At 40.9% G+C, this 24,338-nt stretch overlaps 1 protein-coding gene across 1 annotated transcript in view; it reads right to left on the bottom strand.

The window, feature by feature from the left end:
* Positions 1-2,401: 2,401 nt before the first annotated feature.
* kitlga (kit ligand a) overlaps positions 2,402-24,338 on the bottom strand; it is a 38,286-nt gene continuing 16,349 nt past the window's right edge. The window contains exons 2-10 of the mRNA XM_035790063.2: positions 18,722-18,829; positions 18,197-18,253; positions 16,554-16,706; positions 13,613-13,802; positions 9,787-9,843; positions 7,332-7,432; positions 6,788-6,900; positions 6,531-6,583; positions 2,402-6,352 (exon numbers count right to left, since the gene is read on the bottom strand). Of these exons, the coding sequence (XP_035645956.1) occupies positions 6,553-6,583; positions 6,788-6,900; positions 7,332-7,432; positions 9,787-9,843; positions 13,613-13,802; positions 16,554-16,706; positions 18,197-18,253; positions 18,722-18,829 (810 nt within the window). The 3' untranslated portion in view covers positions 2,402-6,352; positions 6,531-6,552. The remainder of the gene's footprint in view (positions 6,353-6,530; positions 6,584-6,787; positions 6,901-7,331; positions 7,433-9,786; positions 9,844-13,612; positions 13,803-16,553; positions 16,707-18,196; positions 18,254-18,721; positions 18,830-24,338) is intronic.

Raw genomic sequence — 24,338 nt, 5'->3', positions numbered from 1 at the left:
TCTCCCTTCTGCTAAATCCTTCTTCCTCCTGTCTCCTGATTGTGCCTCTTCGACCCTACTCCCCTCCCTTTCTGCATCCTATGACTGGCACTGTCCCCTTTCCTCCCGGCCATCTCGGCCCTCCCCTCCTGCTCTGTGGCTGAGTGACTCATTACAAGCTTACAGAACAGGGCTTCCTCTGTATCTGCTGTTAAAGCCACTTTCTATCACTCTAAACATAAACTCTTTTCCACCTTCTCCTCCCTCCTTAATGCTGCCCCCCCTTCTCCCTCTCTACGGATTACTTTGTCAACCACTTGTAAAAGAAGGTTGATGGCATCCGCTCCTCATTCACTCAGCGTATTGAGTCCACTGTTCCCACTCACAAATCAATGGTTGATTTAAGTTTAGGGTGAAGTGCAGTGAATAGTGCCACTTTTTAGGATGCCAATATAAATGAATGTATTTATGGTTGTTTGTAATTTTGTCTTGTTTTTAATCATTATGTGTGTTTTTGTTTTTACCATCGAGGACCACTTTGGAAACAAGCGTTTTAATTAATACTTTCAAGTGATATACTCTGGGTCCACATGGTGCATTTTGTTGTATATGTCTGTTACCCAAAATAAACTCAAATCAATACACAGAACTACCATATGCCTTGACCTCTCTCTCCCTCTCTCACCAGATGAAATCATGCGACTATTGAGGTATTTCCGCCCGACAACCTGCCCGCTTGATCCCAGCCTCCTCCCTTCTCCAGTCCATCTCTGGAGAACTTCTCACTTCCCTCACCAACTCATCCCTGACCCCTGGCTGCGTCCCCTCAGACTTAAAAATGTCCCGAGTTGCTTCACTCCTCAATTAACCAACATTAGACTAATCTGACATCAAACTATGGTCCTGTATCCCCCTCTCTTCTTTCCAAAACACTTGAGTGTGCCGTCTCTCAACTCTCTTATTTCTCTCAGAACGATCTTTACCCTAACCAGTCAGGCTTTAAGACTGTCACTCAACCGAGACTGCTCTTCTGTGCGTGGAGGTTCTCTGCACTACCAAAGCTTACACTGTTCTCATCCTCCTAGATCTATCTGCTGTTTTTGACACTGTTAACCATCAGATCCTCCTGTCCACCCTCTCAGGGCTGGGCGTCTCAGGCTCTGCACACTCTTGGATTGCATTCTACCTGACAGGCCGCCCCTACCAGGTGCCACGAAAACTCACTTCTGGTGTCCCCCAGGGCTCGGTTCTAGGCCCTCTTTTCTCAATACACCAAGTCACTCGGCAAACAAGACGGAGCTGCTCATCCTCACGGTTGACAACTCCAGTGTTTCCCTCCTGGAGTGCAAAGTACCTTGGCGTGATCCGGGACAACGCGCTGTCGTTCTCTGCAGACATCAAAGCTGTGACTGGCTCCTGCAGGTTCATGCTTTACAACCTCCCTAGAGTATGACCCTTCCTCACATAGGAAGTGCCGCAGGTGCTAATCCAGGCACTCGTCATCTCCCGTCTGGACAACTACAACTCGCTGTTGGCTGGACTTCCCGCTTGTGCCATCAAACCCCTGTACTCCAGAACGCTGCAGAACTCCAGAACGCTGCAGAACTCCAGAACGCTGCAGAACTCCAGAACGCTGCAGAACTCCAGAACACTGCAGCCCGCCAGGTTTTCAACCTTCCCAAGTTCTCTCATGTCACACTGCTCCTCCACACACTCCACTGGCTTCCAGTTGAAGCTCGCATCCACTGCAAGACCATAGTGCTTGCCTACGGAGCAGCAAGAGGAACTGCCCCTCCCAACCTTCAGGCTATGCAAAATCCCTACACCCCAACCTCTGGTCTTGGTGGAGGGAGAAGTTTAGTCAGTCAGCCACCTGACCATAGAACTGTTTTTTCTAAGAGTGTATCTAAAATGTAAAAGTGTTCTTCCGCTGTCCTTATAGGAGAACACTTTTTGGTTCCAGGTATAACTATTTAGAGTTCCATGTATAACCCTTACCACAGAGCATTCTATTTAGAACCCAAAAAGGGTTCTCCTATGGGGACAGCCAAATAATATTTTTTTCTAAGAGTGTTAACCTTAGCTGAGGTCACTTAGGTCAATCCTTTCTTCTATAGTCATTGTCAGAAAAGGTACAGTTCTGTATTGCTGTTCACAGCAGCACAATAGTGTATTCGTACTGACATGTTTGTTGGCTCTATTTACTCATGATGAAAACAATGGTATGAGTTCAGATGCTTTAATTTAGATGATGGCATCACCCCTCAAATGAACAGTTGTTTAAATCAAATACTTTTTTAGAGGAAGGGAAGTCAGACCCTTTTTTGAATCATTTTCTGTGTCGTATTTGTTTCTGTTACAAGGTATTTGTTTCCATCAACTTTTGTATAATTATCACAAAACACAGCTCTGCCACGCTGAATATTTGGATATGTGTACTTTATTCATATCTCATCATATACATTTGTTTACATTTATACAAAAATACAGTAGTGTTGCCCAGCATTTGCCTGGGTCGGAATGATGTTTTCTTTTGGCACCCAGATTAACTTCCTGCCTACAAGCCTGTTTCTTGCCCCTATAAGAGTGGAACACAGAATTCCAATTCTATAATTAGAAATATGGAATTCTATTTTTATAGTGGGACACTAAGCTAGAGACCAAAACCACTGTTCAGGGATCAACTCATTTCAACCAAAATAAGTAAAATAACATATAACTGATACCAGAACAGTGCTTCAGGGCTCTTGCTCTTTTCAACATGGTAGCACCCTATTATTCCATATATAGTTCATTACTCTTGGCCAGAGCCCTATAGGCCCTGGTCAAAATTAGTGAATTATATAGGGTAATGGGGTGCCATTTGGGACAATGACTATCTCTGTGTGTTCATAGGCTCTAAGACAGACAGGAAAATGGGGGATGCCACCACATTTCTGTTCACAGCTTAAACCATGTTTCAACTCATCACAACATTCATACAATATGTAAAACACCCGCAAAACTTCTGAAGTTGACTCTTTAGAAGCTCACATACTGTTTTTGTTGTGGCAATAAAAAATGTTGAATTTTTCAATGTATCACGATGCTTATTACAAAGTCGGGCTGTCAAACGATAAAATAAAAAATCAAGTTAATCGCTGGATTTGCTGTGATTAATCGTAAATTCTAAATTTGCTCAATTGTTATACAAAAAGCATTGTCGTCTTGATTTTGTCCAAAATAACGGTTAGCAAAATCAAGTAACTTGATAAAGCACACTTTCTTTAACCTCATTGTCAACTTGTTTTGACATTGCATTGTTTGTTTTTAGCTGTTTATATTATTTATTTTGTACGTTTTCATTGTATTCTGAATAATTACTGACAATGCGATTAATCATGATTTAAAAACAAATTGTGCATACATTTTTTTTTTTTACTCAAGTCAAGTGATTAACTCTGACAGCCCTAATACAAAGTCATTTATTTTGGGGATAAAATAATTATCTTAAAGCTTTAATACAACAAAACAACAGTTAATCACACTAAGCGTTTTCAGCTACTCATGCTGAAATTGACACTTTTGCTCAGAATTATATGAACACCAATGTGGTATTTGTTTTACATTCACTCCATTTTGCACTATAAATACTCTTCTAAGAGAAAAGTCCAATAGGCAAATTACCCAAATACACTTGATGAAATTAACAGGTTTTACCAGTGGAACCGTTTCCTATACAAAGTACAACACCTAAAACATTACATGCAGACAAGATTGCAATTTGGAGTTTGAATGCATTCTTCTGTCACATGTTATTTAGTGTAAAATTGATTTATAAGAGCTTAGTGTTGTGGAGTATTAGTGTCCAAATGAAAAGGGTTATTGCTCTAACTAAGGTGTGTCCTGATATTTAAAATGGCTTTCACTTAGGCTTAGGGTCCATTTGTTTGAATTAGAGTGACAATTATGTATTGGAATAAGGGTAATGGGTTAACGTAGTGGTGCCACAAAGCCAATATGAGTACCAGGTCATTTCCATTATAAATTATAAATGAAGCAAAACACTTCTCTAGGTTTTGTCTACAACACTTTTTAGCAGACTGGTCTATCTATCCCATTGGTTCATGGTCACTGAGAGACAACCAACACCTATTGATGAGATGGTCTCTTGTTCTCCATGTTGTTTTTTTAGTCAGTGGTTTGTCGCCCTTACTTTGTTGTCTCCTGGTGAGTTTGTGAAATGTCATACACAAAATACTGTGCATAAAATGATGATCCAACTGCACAATGATCCAACTGCACTTGGATCAAACAGCATAATGATATATTTTAATGTATCACCTGTATTCATGATGGAGTCAAAAACATAAATCCAAACAAGGCACAAAACCAGGATTGTACAAGGTACAAGGGGTAAGAACACCAAATGGCGAAAGTGAGGGAATGCATGTATTGGTACAAGTACGGTTAAGCTTGCATTGGCTACCTTAATACACAAGGTTTAAGTTCTCTCTCTTTGCCAATGTATGTCAACAATAGCAGTCCATGCTTATTTGAGAGCTTGCATTTATGCAATTGCATAATGTCATGGATTGGGCAATTTTCATCATGCCTAAGATGGCAACTGAATTGTGCAAAAATGCCAATAATTTCCTACGTACTCTTCTAATTTATATAATAGTTACAGTGATACATCTCTGAATCATCGAATGCATCCTCTCTGGATTAATTGCTAGACACTCTCCTCACAGATCATATCACTTTTCTAAATAATGGTACATTTTAGATGCTGGTCCTCTCAAAAAACGTTGTTATATTCAGGGTTTTGTATTTAGACTTCTTTGAGAAATGAATCTCTTAGTTCACTTGCTGTATAGGCTACTGACAACTATTTGAAACACAATTCAATAGGTTGCTCTATATTTTTGTAGCTGTAACATTTGATTTGGAGTGAAAAGTAAAAACTTTTTTTTTAAACTCACCTTGAATTCATAGCTTTGAGCCACCTTAACATGTTGTTGAACTGTAATACAGTTGTTTACATGCAACATACAGAATATACCTTATGGGTGGTTAAGCTGCAATATACCAGAGCCGAGTTATACTGTAATTGATGATACATGTGGTTAATCTCAGTCTCCAGAATCTGATAGCGTGCTGGTTTACTTAATGCTAGTCCACCTCTTTCTTGTGCATTGAGAGCATAGAAACACCTAGAGTTATCAGACCCCTTGAACTTTTTCTCTAAATCAATATGGATATGTAGTATCTACCCTTGCTTGACCATTGATTGCTATAGGGAGAATTCTTTATGTATATAATGGGTAAAATGTAAGTTAGTCAAAGCAGCAATTTTTTTGTACATTTACACCTCCAACCAAAGCCTTTTGTACAACCCATTCATAAGCAATTAACCACACCATCATACATACATATGTACATCCCTCTATGGCTGTCTTAATAATATAGATAATACATGTGTTCATACATGCTTATGTGCTGCATATGAGGACTTAATGCATGGCAGAAGAATGGGTTATAATGTGCCCTTGTACACCTTTTCCTGCTCATTTAGTATTTTTATAGATAAGCTGAATCATTGTCTGTTTTGTTTTTTTCAACCGAAGCAACACGGTGCTGTTAGCATTCTGAGTAAATAAATAAATATATCACACAACCTCATCCATTCGGTACATACACGGCCAAAAACATGAAACAAAGCAGATGCTTAGATCTGAGAATATTTCTAGCTAACTAATTTCAACATTTGTTCTCAGGGAATGTCCAATGGAGACCCAGATGAAGATAGAAATGGAGTAGAATGCTGCTGAGAAGAACATTAGGAAGGTGAGGGCGACTAGAGGTAGTCATTCATTTTTCAGTCCTCTGTGGAAAGGGTTCTACATGGAACCCCAAAGAGTTCTACCTGGAATCAAAAAGGGTTCTTCGAAAAAAAGAAAGCCATTTGTAGGGGTTTGTTTTCTGGCCCATTCTTGAGTAGATCTGGTATCTACACTCCAGCCAAACCCACACAAAGTGCAAATGGGAGTGCTTGTGAAACCAACTTTGTTCCGTAAAGTTTACTGTGTTTTCAGCAGTTATGGGTGATTTGAGTCATATTTCGACTGTTATTGGCGCCTCTAGATGTTTCCATGACAATCCGGTCTCCCTTTCAGCTTCTTCTGACAAAATTTGATAGTAGACGACGGGTTAATATTATTGTAAGAAAAACAAAGATGTTCTATACAATGTCATTCTCTGGTTCTAGTATGTGAGGACTGGCAGTTTCTAGACAGGAAAGAAGCAAGTCTTTCGCCTCAAAAATCCATAAGAAATGCAGTTTTATGTTTGCTTGTTTCCTTTCTCTTTCTCAGAAGATTTGTCTGTACACCTGAGAGACAAAGAAAGAAGAAGTACATTTTTGTTACGCTTTACATACAAGTAGCTAAAACAACGTGTCCTAGTTCCATACTCTTCATTGTCAAACTATAAATATTAGGAGTTGGCTAAGATGGTTCTCTGTCTCTGTCCGAGGTCACAAATTATATGAAGAAAAATATAAATCTCACCAATTTCCAAGGATTTGATGAATTACACTGTCTCAACGATGTTCAATCTGTTCCTGTAATGTACAAAACCATTATATTTAAAAACCTATTCAAAAAAATGTATACAAATTCACTTCACCTTAAAACTAGTTGATTATTTTCAGACACGTAAACCTTTGATACATTTTTGTGTCTGATATTAAGATGAATGATTTTATAATATTCATATGCAGGAATTGATAGATTAAATTAAACTAAATATGAGTGAATGCCTTTACTTTTCAGATGGTTCCTCTAGTGGAGGTGCCAAAGTCCCTTCTGGTCCTGTGAAAAGGCCTCCTTCCACTGAGTTCCGTTCATCTGACTGATGTTGGTTCCTCCTGGATTTCACCTGTAAGATCCGAGAGTAACACTGTTAAACACCAAGGGAACCCATGTCAACCAACAAGTACAAAGTTTAATTCTCTAACAGAAATACAAAACAAAAAGATAGAAGATACTGGTAAAGAAACACCCAGACAGTCAAAGACAAAACAACCATCAAAGACAAAAAAAATACAATGACTTACAATCAAAGAGATTAACAATGAACATAAACAGTACAATGTCCACAGACAAAACAACAATCTATAGACAGAGTGGCACCAGTCACGTTTTAAGTTGCAGAACCTTACAATCTTCGAAAAATGGGTTCCAAAAGAGTTCTACTTGGAACCAAAAAGGGTTCTTCAAAGGATTGTCCTATGGGGACAGCCGAAAGAACCCTTTTAGAATGTAGATAGAACACTTTAAGGTTCTAGATTGGGTCAAAGGACAGCTCACCTTCCACGCAAACAGAAATACAACGGCTGCAATAGGAATGACAAGTAGTGACAGGAGGCTTCTCTCCACTACTTCTGGCAGGAATCTCAGAGGCTCGTTCCCTGTGTGGACAGACAGGTTTCTAGTCAGTAAGAATAATGGGTGTGTTTGTAAATTCAATCTGGAGTGTCGGAGTGCACTCAGAGTGCCCTCTGGGCGTTTGTAAATTCAGAGTGTTTCGCTCTCGGAGTGTTCAGAGCTCACCATGGACGCTCTGGCCGAGGAGTAGTGTTGATCCGAGTGTACTGGCCTCAACGGCAGTCAAGCACCCAAGCTAATTGGTTAACGTTGGCTAGCTACTTCCAGACACAAATGAGAGAACACCTCAATCTGACCATTTTACTAGCCCTAGCAGAGCTGGTTAGACTATTTTCATGTTATCCAGTGCATTGATGACTGTAACTGTGTTGCTGGCAACAATATCTTTCCGATTGTTGGTGACGTTAACTGACACTCAGACAAGAGTGCTCTGAAATTGGAGTAGATCGCCAGACCGAAATTGTGAACGCACCCAATATTGAAATGGTGCAAACTAAGAAATCATATGTATTCAGATAATTCAAATTGTTTGTATAACACGTTTTTGTATTTGAATGCTGACTAGTAATTGTAATATAACCCTCTCTACTTTTTACTGACTCAGTCTGGGACTTTTCCCCGAACTAAACATTTATGTTATAGATATTTGCCTGACCGGGATGTTTTTTCCCCACATGTTAAAGGAAAATAAAAACATGATTTTCTTGTGTTTTATGTGGAATGAAACCATGCATATTATGATAATGCCCTGTTAGTATAACAGCTGCTTGAAAATACTGCCTGAAATTCCAGCCTGTTTTGATGGGATTGAGTTTTGTCCTGGCTAGTGACAACACCATGCAGTAAATGAGTTAATAGACCAACAAGAAAGACCGTTCCAAACCTCTCTGTCAATAACAGCTAGTTTTCAGTTTTCCCCTCCCCACTCAGACCACTTCCAGACAGTCTTAGCAAAATTCTTGTTTGAGAAATTGCTCTTCGCTAAGAAGCTATTTTTGTTTCTTTTTTTTACCATTTTAATTTATCACAATCACAGCAAGGTACTTCATTGTTACCCAGAAATGATTTGATATTGAGATAAAAACGGCTGCATTTGATTCAATGTAGCCGTTTTTTTTTATCTCAAAATCAAAACATGTCTCCTATCCATCACATGTCTCATACTGTAGCTATGATTGATGCATGGAAAATGATTGGATACAGTAGATCGTGTTGGTCAGTGATAGGGGAGACACATAACAGCTCTGGTAGAACGAGACACGAGTTTAAACCCAAACTGTCATGTGGAGGAATGCAATTTGCCCTGCAGCCTCTACATAAATCAAGTGACAAAGGTTTTTAACCAATTAGCAAATTAAGGCCAGGCACCACACCCGTATAGATATTGTTTTTCTCTTAATCATTTCACAATCAACTTTTGCCTGTTTAAAGTAGACACAAATATAATACTTTTTGCATTACACATTCTCTTAAATGTAATGCCACATGCACAAGTATCGTCAAATATGTTTCTTGCAAGCTCCAAACCCAACAATGCAGTAATCAATATAACAAAAAATAACATTAGGTGGAAATATTGTATACAAATATGCAAATGAGGTGATAACTCATTAAATACAGTATGTGCATATTTGCATATCCCACAAATACATTTTTCGGGACACTTAATTAAGTCATCCTAAATATTTTGGTTTCATTTAGTTAAGACACTCCAGGACCGGACTTGCTCAGAGCAGATTGTGGATAAATATTATTTTTCACCTTTCTATCTGTAAAATACCAAAAATATTTTGGACCATTTTTCTAAAGAAAATGTTATATAGAATATAAAATGTATAACATATCAACAATTCCCTCATGGCAAGTCTCAATAATATATCTCAGGATAACCACACAACAATTGGTGAATTTTGATGATTCTGAAGCTGAGGAAAATTAGTTGGCTTGTGGGAAGAGTCTGACTTTCCAGAATTGGCAGTTGAAGACAAGTACACTGAATTTAGACTACCAAACATCTATTTACACCCAATTACAATCTCTTCAAAGTATGTTACTACATATAGTCCAAGGGGCTTTTAAATCATTCATGAAATGTTGATGATGGTAGTATGATAAATAAAAACAATATACATTTTCATTGAGATTTTTGTTTCCTTTTTGAAAATACTAAAATGAAAGGACCAAATGTAATTTCAGCCTGTGGTGGCCTTAAGGGAATGCTCTCTCTCCAGGCTATTCTGCAGTTGAGCAACAGTCAAGAATAGTAGCCATGCAGCTAGTAGGCCTACACCAGTTTGACTGGTTGCATTACATTACTACTATTTGGACACTTTCAGCAACTAAATCTGTGCCACAGTTTCTTTCTTTATTTACTTACAGGTTTCGGAGTCTGGTGCTGACATGTTGAATTCTGCTCCTATGGCAGGATAGTTGACTGGATAGATAGATAGATAGATAGATAGATAGATAGATAGATAGATAGATAGATAGAGAGAGAGAGAGAGAGAGAGAGAGAGAGAGAGAGAGAGAGAGAGAGAGAGAGAGAGAGAGAGAGAGAGAGAGTGTTAATGCCCAATGATGAAAACAGTTCATTGTTGACGCCTATAAAGTCACATCACAGCCACCTTTTCTTTCCTTCGGACAAAAGATCAGATCTGTCTGCATCAGGAAAGAAAGGCCAAGCGCTTGGGAAGATCTGAAGATTGCTCTGTAATCAACACTTCCACAATTGGGGTTTCAGTCCTTTTCTTCCTTTCATGGGGTCCATCAGGGGACATCTTTCTTTGGTTCTGTGACTCAGCTGCATCACTAATGTCACAATGGACCTTCCAAACACCTGGTACATTCCATGTTTTGTCATGTGAAGTTCTTTGAACAAAAAAATTGATAGAAGATTCTGTGTAAGACAGAGATAAAAAAAGACACGCAACCGAAACCGACACAAGATCTCACCTATAAAAAAAGACTGTTCACAAGAGGAATAGTTTAATGGAGAGGTACCGGTGCCCATACACCAAACGAGATAGATCATAGTTTTCTACTGGGCGTAGCATATGAGCACCACAGGATATTCCACAGTAGCTAACAAGGTTTAAACTGAGCGCCGACTCCTATGGCGCATCAGAATTGACCACTATCAAATTAAATCTAAATGTTATTGGTCACATACACATTGTTAGCTTATGTTAATGCGAGTGTAGCGAAATGCTTGTGCTTCTAGTTCCGACAGTGCAGTAATATCTAACAAGTAATCTAACAATTCCCCAACAACTACCTAATACGCACAGATCTAAAGGGATGGAATAAGAATATGTACATATAAATATATGGATGAGCGATGGCCGAGCGGCATAGGCAAGGTGCAATAGATGGTATAAGGTACAGTATATACATACGAGATGAGTAATGTAAGATATGTAAACATTATTAAAGTGCCATTGTTTAAAGTGACTAGTGATCCACTTATTAAAGTGGCCAGTCAATTGAGTCTCAATGTTGGCAGCAGCGTCTCTGAGTTAGTGATTGCAGTTTAGCAGCGTGATGGCGTTGAGATAGAAGCTATTTTCAGCTTGACGTTGAGTGAGAGGTTATTTTCCTGACACCACACTCCAAGGGCCCTCACCTCCTCCCTGTAGGCTGTCTCGTCATTGTTGGTAATCAAGCCCACTACTGTTGTGTCATCTGCAAACCTGATGATTGAATTGGAGGTGTGCATGGCCACGCAGTCATGGGTGAACAGGGAGTACAGGAGGGGGCTGAGCATGCACCCTTGTGGGACCCCAGTGTTGAGGGTCAGCGAAGTGGAGATGATGTTTCCTACCTTCAACACTTGGACCCAGTTGCAAAGGGCGGGGTCGAGACCCAGGGCCTCCAGCTTAATGATGAGCTTGGAGGGTACTATGGTGTTGAATGCTGAGCTGTAGTCAATAAACAGCATTCTTACATAGGTATTCCTCTTATCCAAATGGTATAGGCAGTGTGCAGTGTGATGGCGACTGCATCATCTGTGGACCAGTTGGGGCGGTACGCAAACTGAAGTGGGTCTAGGGTGGTAGGTAAGGTGGAGGTGATATGCTCCTTGACTAGTCTCTCAAAGCACTTCATGATAAGAAGTCATTTAGTTCCATTATCTTTGCCTTCTTGAGTACAGGAACAATGGTGGCCATCTTGAAGCATGTGGGGACAGCAGACTGGGATAGGGAGCGATTGAATATGTTCGTAAATACACCAGCCAGTTGGTCTGCGTATGCTCTGAGGACGCGGCTAGGAATGCCATCTGGGCAAGCAGCCTTGCGAGGGTTAACACATTTATAATATATAATAATAATATATGCCATTTAGCAGACACTTTTATCCAAAGCGACTTACAGTCATGTGTGCATACATTCTACGTATGGGTGGTCCCGGGAATCGAACCCACTACCCTGGCGTTACAAGCGCCATGCTCTACCAACTGAGCTACAGAAGGACCATTTAAATGTCTTACTCACATCGGCTACAGGGGAAAGAGAGGGGAGGCGCAGTCCTTGTTAGTGGGCCGCGACGGTGGCACTGTGCTGTCCTCAAAGCTGGCAAAGAAGGTGTTTAGTTTGTCTGGAAGCGTGACGTGGCTGGTTTTCTTTTTGTAGTCCGTGATTTCCTGTAGACCCTGCCACATGCGCCTCGTGTCTGAGCCGTTGAATTGTGATTCTACTCTACATTTCACTTGTTTTAATGCCTTGCAGAGGGAAGGACTACACTTTTTATATTCAGTCATATTCCCAGTCCTCTTTCAAAGGTTAAATGAGGTGGTTCACGCTTATGGTTTTGCGCGACTGCTGCCATCCATCCATGGTTTCTGGTTAGGGTAGGTTTTAATAGTCACAGTGGGTACAACATCTCCAATGCACTTCCTTATAAACTCATTGACTGAGTCAGCGTATAGATAGATGTTATTCTCTGAGGCTGCCCGGGACATTTCGCAGTCCGCGTGATCAAAACATTCTTGATGCATGGATTCTGATTGGTTAGACTACCATTGAATGGTTCTATTCACGGGTACATCCTGTTTGAGTTTCTGCCTATAAAACAATAGGAGCAAGATGGAGTCGTGGTCGGATTTGCCAGAGGGAGGGCGTGAGAGGGCATTGTGTGCATCGCGGAAGTTAGAGTAGCAATGATTGAGTGTATTGCACGTGCGAGTACTGCAATCAATATGCTGATAGCATTTGGGTAGCCTTGTTCTCAAATGTGCTGTATTAAAATCCCCAGCTACAATAAATGCAGCCTCAGGATATATGGTTTCCAGTTTACAAAGTCCAGGGGTGTCTGCTTGAAGGGGTATATACACATCTGTGACGATAACTGACGAGAATTGTCTTGGGAGTTAATATGGCCGGCATTTGATTGTAAGGAATTCTAGGTCAGTTGAGCAGAAGGACTTGAGTTCCTGTATGTTGTTATGATTAGACTGTGAGTCGTTAATCATGAAGCATACACCCCCGCCCTTCTTCTTCCCAGAGAGGTGTTTATCTCTGTCAGCGCGACGCATGAAGAAGCCCGGTGGCTAAACCAACTCCGACAACGTATCCCGAGAGAGCCATGTTTCTGTGAAACAGAGAATGTTGCAATCTCTAATTTCGTCTACCTTGTTGTCAAGAGACTGGACATTGGCGAGTAATATACTCAGAAGCGGTGGGCTGTGTGCACGCCTATGGATCCTGACCCGGAGGCCGCTCCATCTGTCTCTTATGGGGCAACGTTGTTTTGAGTCTGCTTTTGGGATTAGATCCACTGTCCTGGGTGGTGGTCCGAACAAAGGATCCGCTTCTGGAAAGTTGTATTCTGGTCGTAATGTTGGTAAGTTGACATCGCTCTTATATCCAATAGTTCTTCCCGGCTGTATGTAATAACACTTAAGATTTTCTGGGCTAACAATGTAAGAAATAATACATTAAAAAATGAAATACTGCGTAGTTTCCTAAGGACTTGAAGCGAAGTGACCATCTCTGTTGGCGCCATCTTGCATTTGAATGTGAGCGAATGCATCAATGACGTTAGATAGGCTGTATCACATCCAGCGTCGTCTGGGTTTGGCCAGGGTAGGCGGTAATTGTAAATAAGAATTTGTTATTAACTGACTTGCCTAGTTAAATTAAGGATAAATAAATAAAAAAATACAAATATATAACATTTACACTTTTAAAAAATACCTCAACATTTACCTGATGTGGGGTATTGTGTTGTTATTGTTGTATCCATTGTTGCTGTGGGACAGGGAGGTGGATCACATTCTTCTGGCAAATCTCTATTCAAACGGGCCGTTTTTAAAAAATCTTCCACAAAATGAAAATAGTGTCCTGTCTGCCATTGCTCATTTCTGTAGTGGCACTCAAAATCATATGTGATGGCCTCCTGCGGATACAAAAGGGGAATAATTATCTCAATGATGTGAAATTCAAAACATAAATGATAATGGTTTATAGCTGTTGATAGACCATTTAACGTTATCTTTAGCTTTTATACCCCCATGGCTTTAGTCATGCAGCAAATAGTTCAAAGACCACAGCTGGACAGATATGTTTGATTTAAGAAGTTATAAGTAGTAACTTCAGTCTTGTCTCTTTATTCAGGACAAGGGGGACCTCATTAACCCTGTTGGATTCAGAAAAGTTAGCCAGAATAATACAAGTAATATGCTTTAAGAAGTTATTAGGTCTACATTATGAATGTACAGTGACTTGCGAATGTATTCGCCCCCTTGGCATTTTTCCTATTTTGTTGCCTTACAACCTGGATTTGAAATAGATTTTTGGGGGGTTTGTATCATTTGATTTACAAACTTAAGTGAGCATAACTATTCACCCCCACAAAGTCAATACTTTGTAGCAACACCTTTTGCAGCAATTAACACTGCAAGTCTATTGTGGTATGTCTCTATAAACTTGGCACATCTAGCCACTGGGATTTTGCCCATTCTTCAAGGCAAAACTGCTCCAGCTCTTTCAAGTTGGATGATTCCGCTGGTGTACAGCAATCTTTAAGTCATACCACAGATTCTCAATTGGATTGAGGTCTGGGCTTTGACTAAGCCATTCCAAAACATTTAAATGTTTCCCCTTAAAGCACTTGAGTGTTGCTTTAGCAGTATGCTTAGGGTCATTGTCCTGCTGGAAGGTGAACCTCCATCCCAGTCTTAAATCTCTGGAAGAATGAAACAGGTTTCCCTCAAGAATTACCCTGTGTTTAGTGCCATCCATCATTCCTTCAATTCTGCCACCACCACGCTTCACTGTGGGGATGGTGTTCTTGGGGTGATAAGAGGTGTTGGGTTTGTGCCAGACATAGCGTTTTCCTTGATGGCCAAAAAGCTACATTTTAGTCTCATCTGACCAGAATCTTTCATATGTTTGGGGAGTCTCCCACATGCCTTTTGGCAAACACCAACGTGTTAGCTTATTTTTTTCTTTAAGCAATGGCTTTTTCTGGCCACTATTCTGTAAAGCCCAACTCTATGGAGTGTACGGCTTAAAGTGGTCCTATGGACAGATACTCCAATCTCCGCTGTGGAGCTTTGCAGCTCTTTCAGGGTTATCTTTGGTCTCTTTGTTGCCTCTCTGATTAATGCCCTCCTTGCCTGGTCCGTGAGATTTGGTGGGTGGCACTCTCTTGGCAGATGTATTGTGGTGCCATATTCTTTCCATTTTTTAATAATAGATTTAATGGTGCTCCGTGGGATGATCAAAGTTTCTGATATTTTTTTATAACCCAACCCTGATCTGTACTTCTCCACAACTTTGTCCCTGACCTGTTTGGAGAACTCTTTGGTCCTCATAGTGCCGCTTGCTTGGTGGTGCCCCTTGCTTAGTGGTGTTGCAGACTCTGGGGCCTTTCAGAAGAGGTGTATATATACTGAGATCATGTGACAGATCATGTGACACTTAGATTGCACACAGGTGGGCTTTATTTATCTTTGTATGTGACTTCTGAAGGTAATTGGTTGCACCAGATCTTATTTAGGGGCTTCATCTTATTTATTTCACTTCACCAATTTGGACTATTTTGTGTATGTCCATTACATAAAATCCAAATAAAAATTAATTTAAATTACAGGTTGTAATGCAACAAAATAGGAAAAACACCAAGGGGGATGAATACTTTTGCAAGTCACTGTACTTCTTCACTCTCATGAGACTAAGAGAGGTCCCTTTATGAATACCTGATCTACCATGATAGATGATCCAAGTCCTCACAAGACATCATTGCAGACAACTCAGATGTGAAATGATGCTGGTCTATTTGTGCTCAGGACTTGTGTACCATGTTAATTATTTTATTATAGTATTTTATTCTATTTCATGTGATTGGGCCAGAAAGGATTGCATGAATGGATGTGTTATTGACCACCTCCACCAGAGGCAGCTAGGGAGTACTCCCAATCAAAGGCTCTATCCAACAAGACCTTTGCCAATTCAGCATTTGCAGTTGAGGCCTTTAACTGCCATGTTGCACTGTGGGTGGTATTGTTATTGTCATAATTGTAATTGGTAATGACATATTGGTATGATAAAAACATATATGTATATTTTTTGTATTTTACCCCTTTTTCCGATTTTGCCTCATCACTGCAACTCCCCAACAGGCTCGGGAGGCGAAGGTTGAGCCATGCGTCCTCCGAAACATGACCCGCCAAACTGCGCTTCTTAACACACGCCCTCTTAACCCGGAAGCCAGCCGCACCAATGTGTTGGAGGAAATACCGTTCAACTGCCACCCATGAGCAGCCTGCAGGCACCCGTCCCGCCATAAGGAGTCACTAGAGCACGATGAGCCAAGTAAAGCCACCCCGGCTAAACCCTCCCCTTACCAGGACGACGCTGGGCCAATTGTGCGCCGCCCTATTGGACTCCCGGTCACAGCCGGTTGTGATACAGCCTGAGATCGAACCCGGGTCTGTTGTAACGCCTCTAGCCCTGCAATGCAGTGCCTTAGACCACTGCGCCACTCGGGAGGCCCCATATGAGAAATATTCTATGTACAGTAATGCATTTCAAAGGTGCATTTAATTATTATATATTTTTTTACATGTGTCCTCATCAAAAGAAACCTGTCATAAGAGCTATCACAGTTAAAATATTAGTATTAGAACCAAAGGTGCAAACGTACCAAGTTCTTCATGTGATATCTTGTCTCTTTCAGCATTTCGATCAATATGCTGATGTTATATTTGTTGGACGAAATGCTTCCAAACTTGTCTGCTAATCCTCGTAAACTGAGTTCCAAGTGGAAAACGTTTAGCGCTACCCAACACATTCCACCCTGAAAAAGAAAATACATCTGGAAATAACAATCATGGGTAATGGACAGTTATGATATACACTACGGTTCTAAAGTTTGGGGTCACTTTGAAATGTCCTTGTTTTTGAAAGAAAAGCAATTTTTTTGTCCATTAAAATAACATCAAATTGATCAGAATTACAGTGTAGACACTGTTAATGTTGTAAATGACTATTGTAGCTGGAAACGGATGATTTTCAATGAAATATGTATGTAGACATACAGAGGCCCATTATCAGCAACCATCACTCCTGTGTTCCAATGGCACTTTGTGTTAGCTAATCCAAGTTTATCATTTTCAAAGGCAAATTGATCATTAGAAAACTCTTTTGCAATTATGTTAGCACAGCTGAAAACTGTTGTCCTGATTAAAAGCAATGCAAATGGCCTTCTTTAGACTAGTTGAGTATCTGGAACATCAACATTTGTGGGTTTGATTAAAGGCTCAAAATGGCCAGAAACAAATAACTTTCTTCTGAAACTCGTCAGTCTATTCTGGTTCTGAGAAATGAAGGCTATTCCATGTGAGAAATTGCCAAGAAACTGAAGATCTCGTACAATGCTGTGTACTACTCCTTCATAGAACAGAGCGAACTGGCTCTAACCAGAATAGAAAGAGGAGTGGGAGGCCCCGGTGCACAACTGAGCAAGAGGACAAGTGCATTAGAGTGTCTAGTTTGTGAAACAGATGTCTTGAGGACTTGTGAGGTGTCTGTTTCTCAAACTAGACACTCTAATGTACTTGTCCTCTTTATCAGTTGTGCACCGGGGACTCCCATTACTCTTTTCATTCTGGTTAGAGACAGCTTGCACTGTTCTGTGATGGGAGTAGTACACAGCGTTGTACAAGATCTTACGTTTCTTTGCAATTTCTCTCTTGGAAAGCACTTTGTTTCTGGTCATTTTGAGCCTGAAATCAAAACCACAAATGCTGATGTTCCAGACACTCAACTAGTCTAAAAAAGGCCCAGTTTTATTGCTTCCTTAATCACAACAAGATTTTTCAGCTGTGCTAACATAATTGCAAGAGCTTTTTCTAATGATCAATTATAGCATTTTAAAATTATAAAATGAATTAGCTCACACAATGTGCCATTGGAACTCAGGAGTGATGGTTGCTAATAATGGGGCTCTGTACACCTATGTTGATATTCCATAAAAAATCTGCTGTTTCACGCTACAATAGTTATTTACAACATTAACAATGGCTTCACTGTATTTCTGATCAATTTGATGTTATTTTAATAGACAAAAAATGATATTTTCTTTCACAAACAAGGACATTTCTAAGTGACCACAAACTTTAGAACCGTAGTGTAATACCGTTTTTAAATTTATCACAACAGAAAAATTATAGTCCACCCTCTAAAAAAGTCAGGCAACACAGACATTCAATAATATTTAGTAAGGAACACAAACATATTAAGTTATTATAATAGTATAATCATGAGAAGAAGAAAACATCTTCTCACCACTTCTTTCGGAACGTATGTCACAGGAATCTTGTAATCTTTAGGTATATTTTGTTTCTGTTAAAAACAAGACAATATCATGAAATGTTAGCAGAAATGTTTTGGGAACATTTGAGTTTGTTACCAGAACAAATCTCAGAGATTCAACTACTGGTTTACACTAATGGTAATGCAGGATGTCCTACTGTGTGAGAGTTTCATGACAATCCCCATCAGTGGTATTAGAAAACAATGACTGATTCTAGATGCATCAATGTATCAAAGTATACTTTCAAGTCTACAAATGTAATTGTTTGCAACTGGCATTGCAGCAATGTTCCGCATAAGCATAATGGTTGATTTTGAGAGGATTACAATGAATTGGATTGGATTGTGCAATCCACCTTTCCAAGAACTGGATAAGAATTAAACACCATGCTGGTAGTAACTGGATCGAGACAGTTAAATACAGTAAGAGCATTTGTCAAAGATCTTTGATTTGCAGTTTTGGTGGCTTGAAGAAACAAGTACTTCCAAGGACTTTACCAATAGTGAAATTCGTGTGATGTCATCTGTTACGGTGTTTCCAAATTCACTTGACTGGACTCCAAGTGTGATGCACAGCAATAAATGGACACAGACGCGTATCCAAATCTGAAAACCAAGAAAAGACAAACACACAACATTATGAGACATTTCTACAGATTAATATTCCATTAGAATAACTATCTGTAGCCTACAATTATACATAATCCCTTAAAGTTGACCCCTTAGGCCTGTCTTGGTTGATCAAAGGTAGCAACCTGACACTTGAATAGCATCCTAGAGAACATATCCAGACAACGTTAATTTCACCATGATGATGACACTGTTCACTTAGAAAAAGTCTGTCTTCAAACACTAGGGTCTGTAAAATAGACGGTGACAGCCCCTTAGTGCTCCAGTCCTTTCTAGACACAGTTTGGGATGACGTGGTGGTCATCAATCAACTGGGTTGCTTTTCTTTTCTTATCATTTAATTGGCTACTTCAATCAGCTGAATTGCAGCCTTGGTATCAAGACCAGGCCTTTCATGGTCTAATGACTAATGCCTGTAGTGTTTCAGGGAGGCCTGTGTGACTAATGTCTGCCTGCCCCTCTGCAGCCATTCCCTCGCCCCTGTCAACCCCTCCACCCCATCCCCATGCCAGTCTGAGCATGTTATGCAACAGTCCAACCCGACCCACACCCTCCCCCAAACTTCCCTCCCTCTTAGCCCAGATTAGGAACAGGAACAAAAGTGGATTCCACACAAAAAGTTTGCAAGGAGGTTTATGTTGAAGATTGAAATGAAGCTAGGAAGATGAAAAATATTAGAGAGGAGCTTACTGACTGGCAGCCACTGAGCGCTGGGGGCTATTCAGACACTCTGTTAACCATGAGTGCTGTGTAAAGGAGCTCAACAACACATTGGCTGCATCCCAAATTCACCCTATTGTCTATATAGTGCACTATACCTTTGACCAGGACACATAGGGCTCTGGTCAAAAGAAATGCACTATGTATGAAAGAGGGTGCCATCCGGGACTCAGCCATAGATAATATCCTCTGTGCCCCTGCACTGTTGTCTCTTTCCTCATATGACAGCTGGAAGAGGTACAGAATACAAAGAACAACCAATGAGACAAGGGGGAAAATTAAGATAAACCTAAATTAAAGAGCGAACAGAGCCTAATTCAATTCCACAGAACTCTGTTTAATTAATCTAAACAAAATCATCTTTATATGAGTGGAGATGTCCGTGACGGACACAAGACTGAAGTCAGATGGAGGTTACAGGGGAGGGAGTGAGGAGGGAGATAGGCAGGGATGGAAGGAGGTGATAGATAATAGGTCCATGTAAGATGGTATTGAATTTACAATGTCACGTTTCCTCCCTTGGAGGTCATCAGAGTCCAAAATGGTCATGCAGGTAATAGTCTGGTATGGTCACGGTGTGGCTAAAATGGCATGATATGAATAGTGGCAAATCAAATCACAGAGACAGATAAAAATGCATGCAGAATACATTACACATCTGTGTATCTGTCAAACATTTAACTTATTTAAACTATTGATGCATGTACCTAACAAATTACGCTCAGTCGAAAAACCATTTGACAGTTTTTGTCGGATAGACTCAAAAGGTTTGTCCGGCAGGGGCGCGAGCCACCATAACACCTCCAAATGTCAACATTTGACATCTGAAAGTCAATTCAGTCAATGACAAAATAGTACACTTTGACTGGGCTGCACTGCTATGCTTTAAATAAATTAAGAAAATGACTAGCTAGACCACAATTCAGCACAAGTTCAAATGGGTCACATTGGTGTCCTACTTGGTTTTAAAACATGCAGTGTGAGGCAGATAAAAATGCTAGGCCCTGGTGGACCAGCCATTGTTTCATAGATCCCTGGGGACTATTCACAGGGGCACATTTGGACAGTGGTAAACTGTCACTGGTAAACAATTGAAACATTTGGAAACGGGTTTAACACCATTATACAGTGGCTTTGACAGATGTCTTTGGAATCTGTCTTTAGAATCTGTATTTGGAATCTGTCTTTGGTTAAACCGAGATAACATAATTATGTCAGGGTCTTGTAAGGAATGTTATGAGGGCTACAGATTTATGATCTTAATTTGTTTGTGGTAATTGTTGGGTTGAAGTGGCCTTAGGTGATCGGAACCCTAATTAGCATTTTCTGGGTGACATTCTTAAACAAGATATTTCAGTAGTTTACAGACATTAAAGTGTCTGTATGACTGTGCATCTGACTAGCCACAATGGGAGCACAAACACACACACACACACACTCCCCCGACGGTTGGGTCCAAAATGAAAGCTTCAAACGATGCACTTATCAACATAGACAGATAATAGTATAGTATACTATACAGATAGTATAATTACAGTGTAAGACTACCACATTTGACTACATTTGCCATTTCTTTAATGAGTTTGTAATGACCCCTCACATTCAATTCTGCAAACACCTCTATTACATTTTTGACTAATTTGTGTGCAATGGAAAGTACTGCAAAAAATATGGTAAAACATAATTCACCTCACTCCCTACATAAAGTTGGATCCGATTATGTTAAATAATTTACTCATTTCAGATTCTATTAAACTCCTTTTGAATTTCCTTTTTAACTTACATTCTTGTTTAATCACTTTTAGAACTATACTTATTCCCTCAAATTAGAGTGAGCATCAAGTTTACATAAATACGGTCTAAATTCAATTCTGATTTGACATGATTCTTTCTATGTAATGTATCTATAAAACATTACATTACATTATAACATGTATCAAAGATAAAGGAGCTTAATTCACATGAAGTGTGCATTTCACACACACACACACACACACACACACACACACACACACACACACACACACACACACACACACACACACACACACACACACACACACACACACACACACACACACACACACAAAGCACTGCCTAGGAATTTAACATGGTCAAACTGGAAAAGTAATAAGCACGGCAGGTGAGGAGACACTAACGTGCAACCGTGGAAAGAAGATGTGCTTCCTAGCTCTTTATGAGACAGAATCATGACCCCTGAAATCAAAGAAGTGGTTGGAGAGCGGCTACAATATGTCTGGGCAAATGCCAGTCAAACTCAGGTCATATTTTCTTCAATAAATATGAGAAAAAGGGAAAACGATAAATAAATGAATATACTCCAGTTGTATCTAACACATCGGTTATTCATGTTATGATCTAATTCTGTCTGGTAATAATATAAATTGTTGCAGTGAGCTACCACGTACGACATACATTTAGAAATATTACAGTGCGTGTTGTATGTTGGCTGTGTTTACTGTGTTTGTTCATCAATAACATTGGTTATAAAAAATACTTGTTTTTGGTACTGTATGACCAATCTATAACAACTTAGAAATAACTTGTTACTAACAACTATGGTTAGAAGTGGATGTTATCATGCTGTCAGACCTACAGTACAGTAGCAGACTAAAGCCAGATCACTGAGACTGTTCTCCTGTCATGGCTGGGATAGTTACCAATTGCCATGGGAATCTGGAAAAGAGCAGTGTAGTTCTGTTCACAGTAAAGGAGACAAAACACAGCAGTACCAGAGGCACTTTCCTGAACTATTTATGGATTTGAATTCTAAACAGTGCAGTTCCATCATGAAAATAAGATACAATGTGCTCTAACATGGATGGATATCCATAGATCTTTTCACGGATAACGTCAAGGTCTTTGTTCATTATTCCCCACATGTTAGTGTCCGTTAACCCAATACTCAAATCTCACCTAATTTGCTCGTAGTCTGTCCACAAGAGATTACCCACATGTTTGAAACATCAAGCTGACCTTAAAGTCCAACGATATCCCTGCATTTTTCATACTTCTAGAAGAAATCAAAATAAAATCAAACTCTTGTAAAATGCAGCAACAGTTGGAGAGATATAGCAGGTATATTTAGGTAATAGAGGTACAGTATATCCTGATTAGAATATTCAATCAATGAGACAGCGGGATGTTAAAATGAAAATAATTTATTGTCACGCCCTGGTCGAAGTATTTTGTGTTTTTCTTCATGTATTTGGTCAGGCCAGGGTGTGACATGGGTTTTTGTATGTGGTGTGTAGCTTAGTGGGTTTGTAGCTTAGTGGGGTGTTCTAGGAGAGTCTATGGCTGTCTGAAGTGGTTCTCAATCAGAGGCAGGTGTTTATCGTTGTCTCTGATTGGGAACCATATTTAGGCAGCCATATTCTTTGGTTGATTGTAGGTGATTGTCTTCCTGCGCTGTCGGAGTCTCCCGCCTCTCCTGCGCTGTCGGAGTCTCCCGCTGTCGGAGTCTCCCGCCTCTCCTGCGCTGTCGGAGCCTTTTTCCTCTCCTGTGCTGCCGGAGTCTCCCGCCTGTCCGGCGCTGCTGCCGGAGTCTCCCGCCTGTCCGGCGCTGCTGCCGGAGTCTCCCGCCTGTCCGGCGCTGCTGCCGGAGTCTCCCGCCTGTCCGGCGCTGCTGCCGGAGTCTCCCGCCTGTCCGGCGCTGCTGCTGGAGTCTCCCGCCTGTCCGGCGCTGCTGCCGGAGTCTCCCGCCTGTCCGGCGCTGCTGCTGGAGTCTCCCGCCTGTCCGGCGCTGCTGCCCCTCAACCCAGAGGCGCCAGAGCCCCTCAGCCCAGAGGCGCCAGAGCCCCTCAGCCCAGAGGCGCCAGAGCCCCTCAGCCCAGAGGCGCCAGAGCCCCTCAGCCCAGAAGCGCCAGAGCCTCTCTGTCCTGAGCTTCCTTTCACTCCTGAGCTTCTTTTCACTCCTGAGCTTCTTTTCACTCCTGAGCTTCCTTTCACTCCTGAGCTTCCTTTCACTCCTGAGCTTCCTTTCACTCCTGAGCTTCCTTTCACTCCTGAGCTTCCTTTCACTCCCGAGCTTCTTTTCACTCCTGAGCTTCTTTTCACTCCTGAGCTTCCTTTCACTCCTGAGCTTCTTTTCACTCCTGAGCTTCTTTTCACTCCTGAGCTTCCTTTCACTCCTGAGCTTCCTTTCACTCCTGAGCTTCCTTTCACTCCTGAGCTTCCTTTCACTCCTGAGCTTCCTTTCACTCCCGAGCTTCACCTCAGTCCCGAGCTTCACCTCAGTCTAGTGGGGTTCTGGGTGAGGAATACTAGGCCATGGTTGGCAGCGAGTGTGGACTATCTAGGGACGCAAGGAGAGGGGACTAAGACATTTACTGAGTGGGGTCCACGTCCCGCGCCGGAGCCGCCACCATGGACAGACGCCCGCCCGGACCCTCCCTATTGATTTGAGGTGCGTTCGGGAGTCCGCACCTTAGAGGGGGGGTTCTGTCACGCCCTGGTCGAAGTATTTTGTGTTTTTCTTCATGTATTTGGTCAGGCCAGGGTGTGACATGGGTTTTTGTATGTGGTGTGTAGCTTAGTGGGTTTGTAGCTTAGTGGGGTGTTCTAGGAGAGTCTATGGCTGTCTGAAGTGGTTCTCAATCAGAGGCAGGTGTTTATCGTTGTCTCTGATTGGGAACCATATTTAGGCAGCCATATTCTTTGGTTGATTGTGGGTGATTGTCCTGAGTGTCTTGATGTCCTTGTTTGATGTTAGTTGACACAAGTATAGGCTGTTTTCGGTTTT

The sequence above is a fragment of the Oncorhynchus keta genome, chromosome 17 (genome assembly GCF_023373465.1).
Source record: "Oncorhynchus keta strain PuntledgeMale-10-30-2019 chromosome 17, Oket_V2, whole genome shotgun sequence".
Lineage (NCBI taxonomy): Eukaryota > Metazoa > Chordata > Actinopteri > Salmoniformes > Salmonidae > Oncorhynchus > Oncorhynchus keta.
This window is presented reverse-complemented; position numbering and strand designations above follow the sequence as displayed.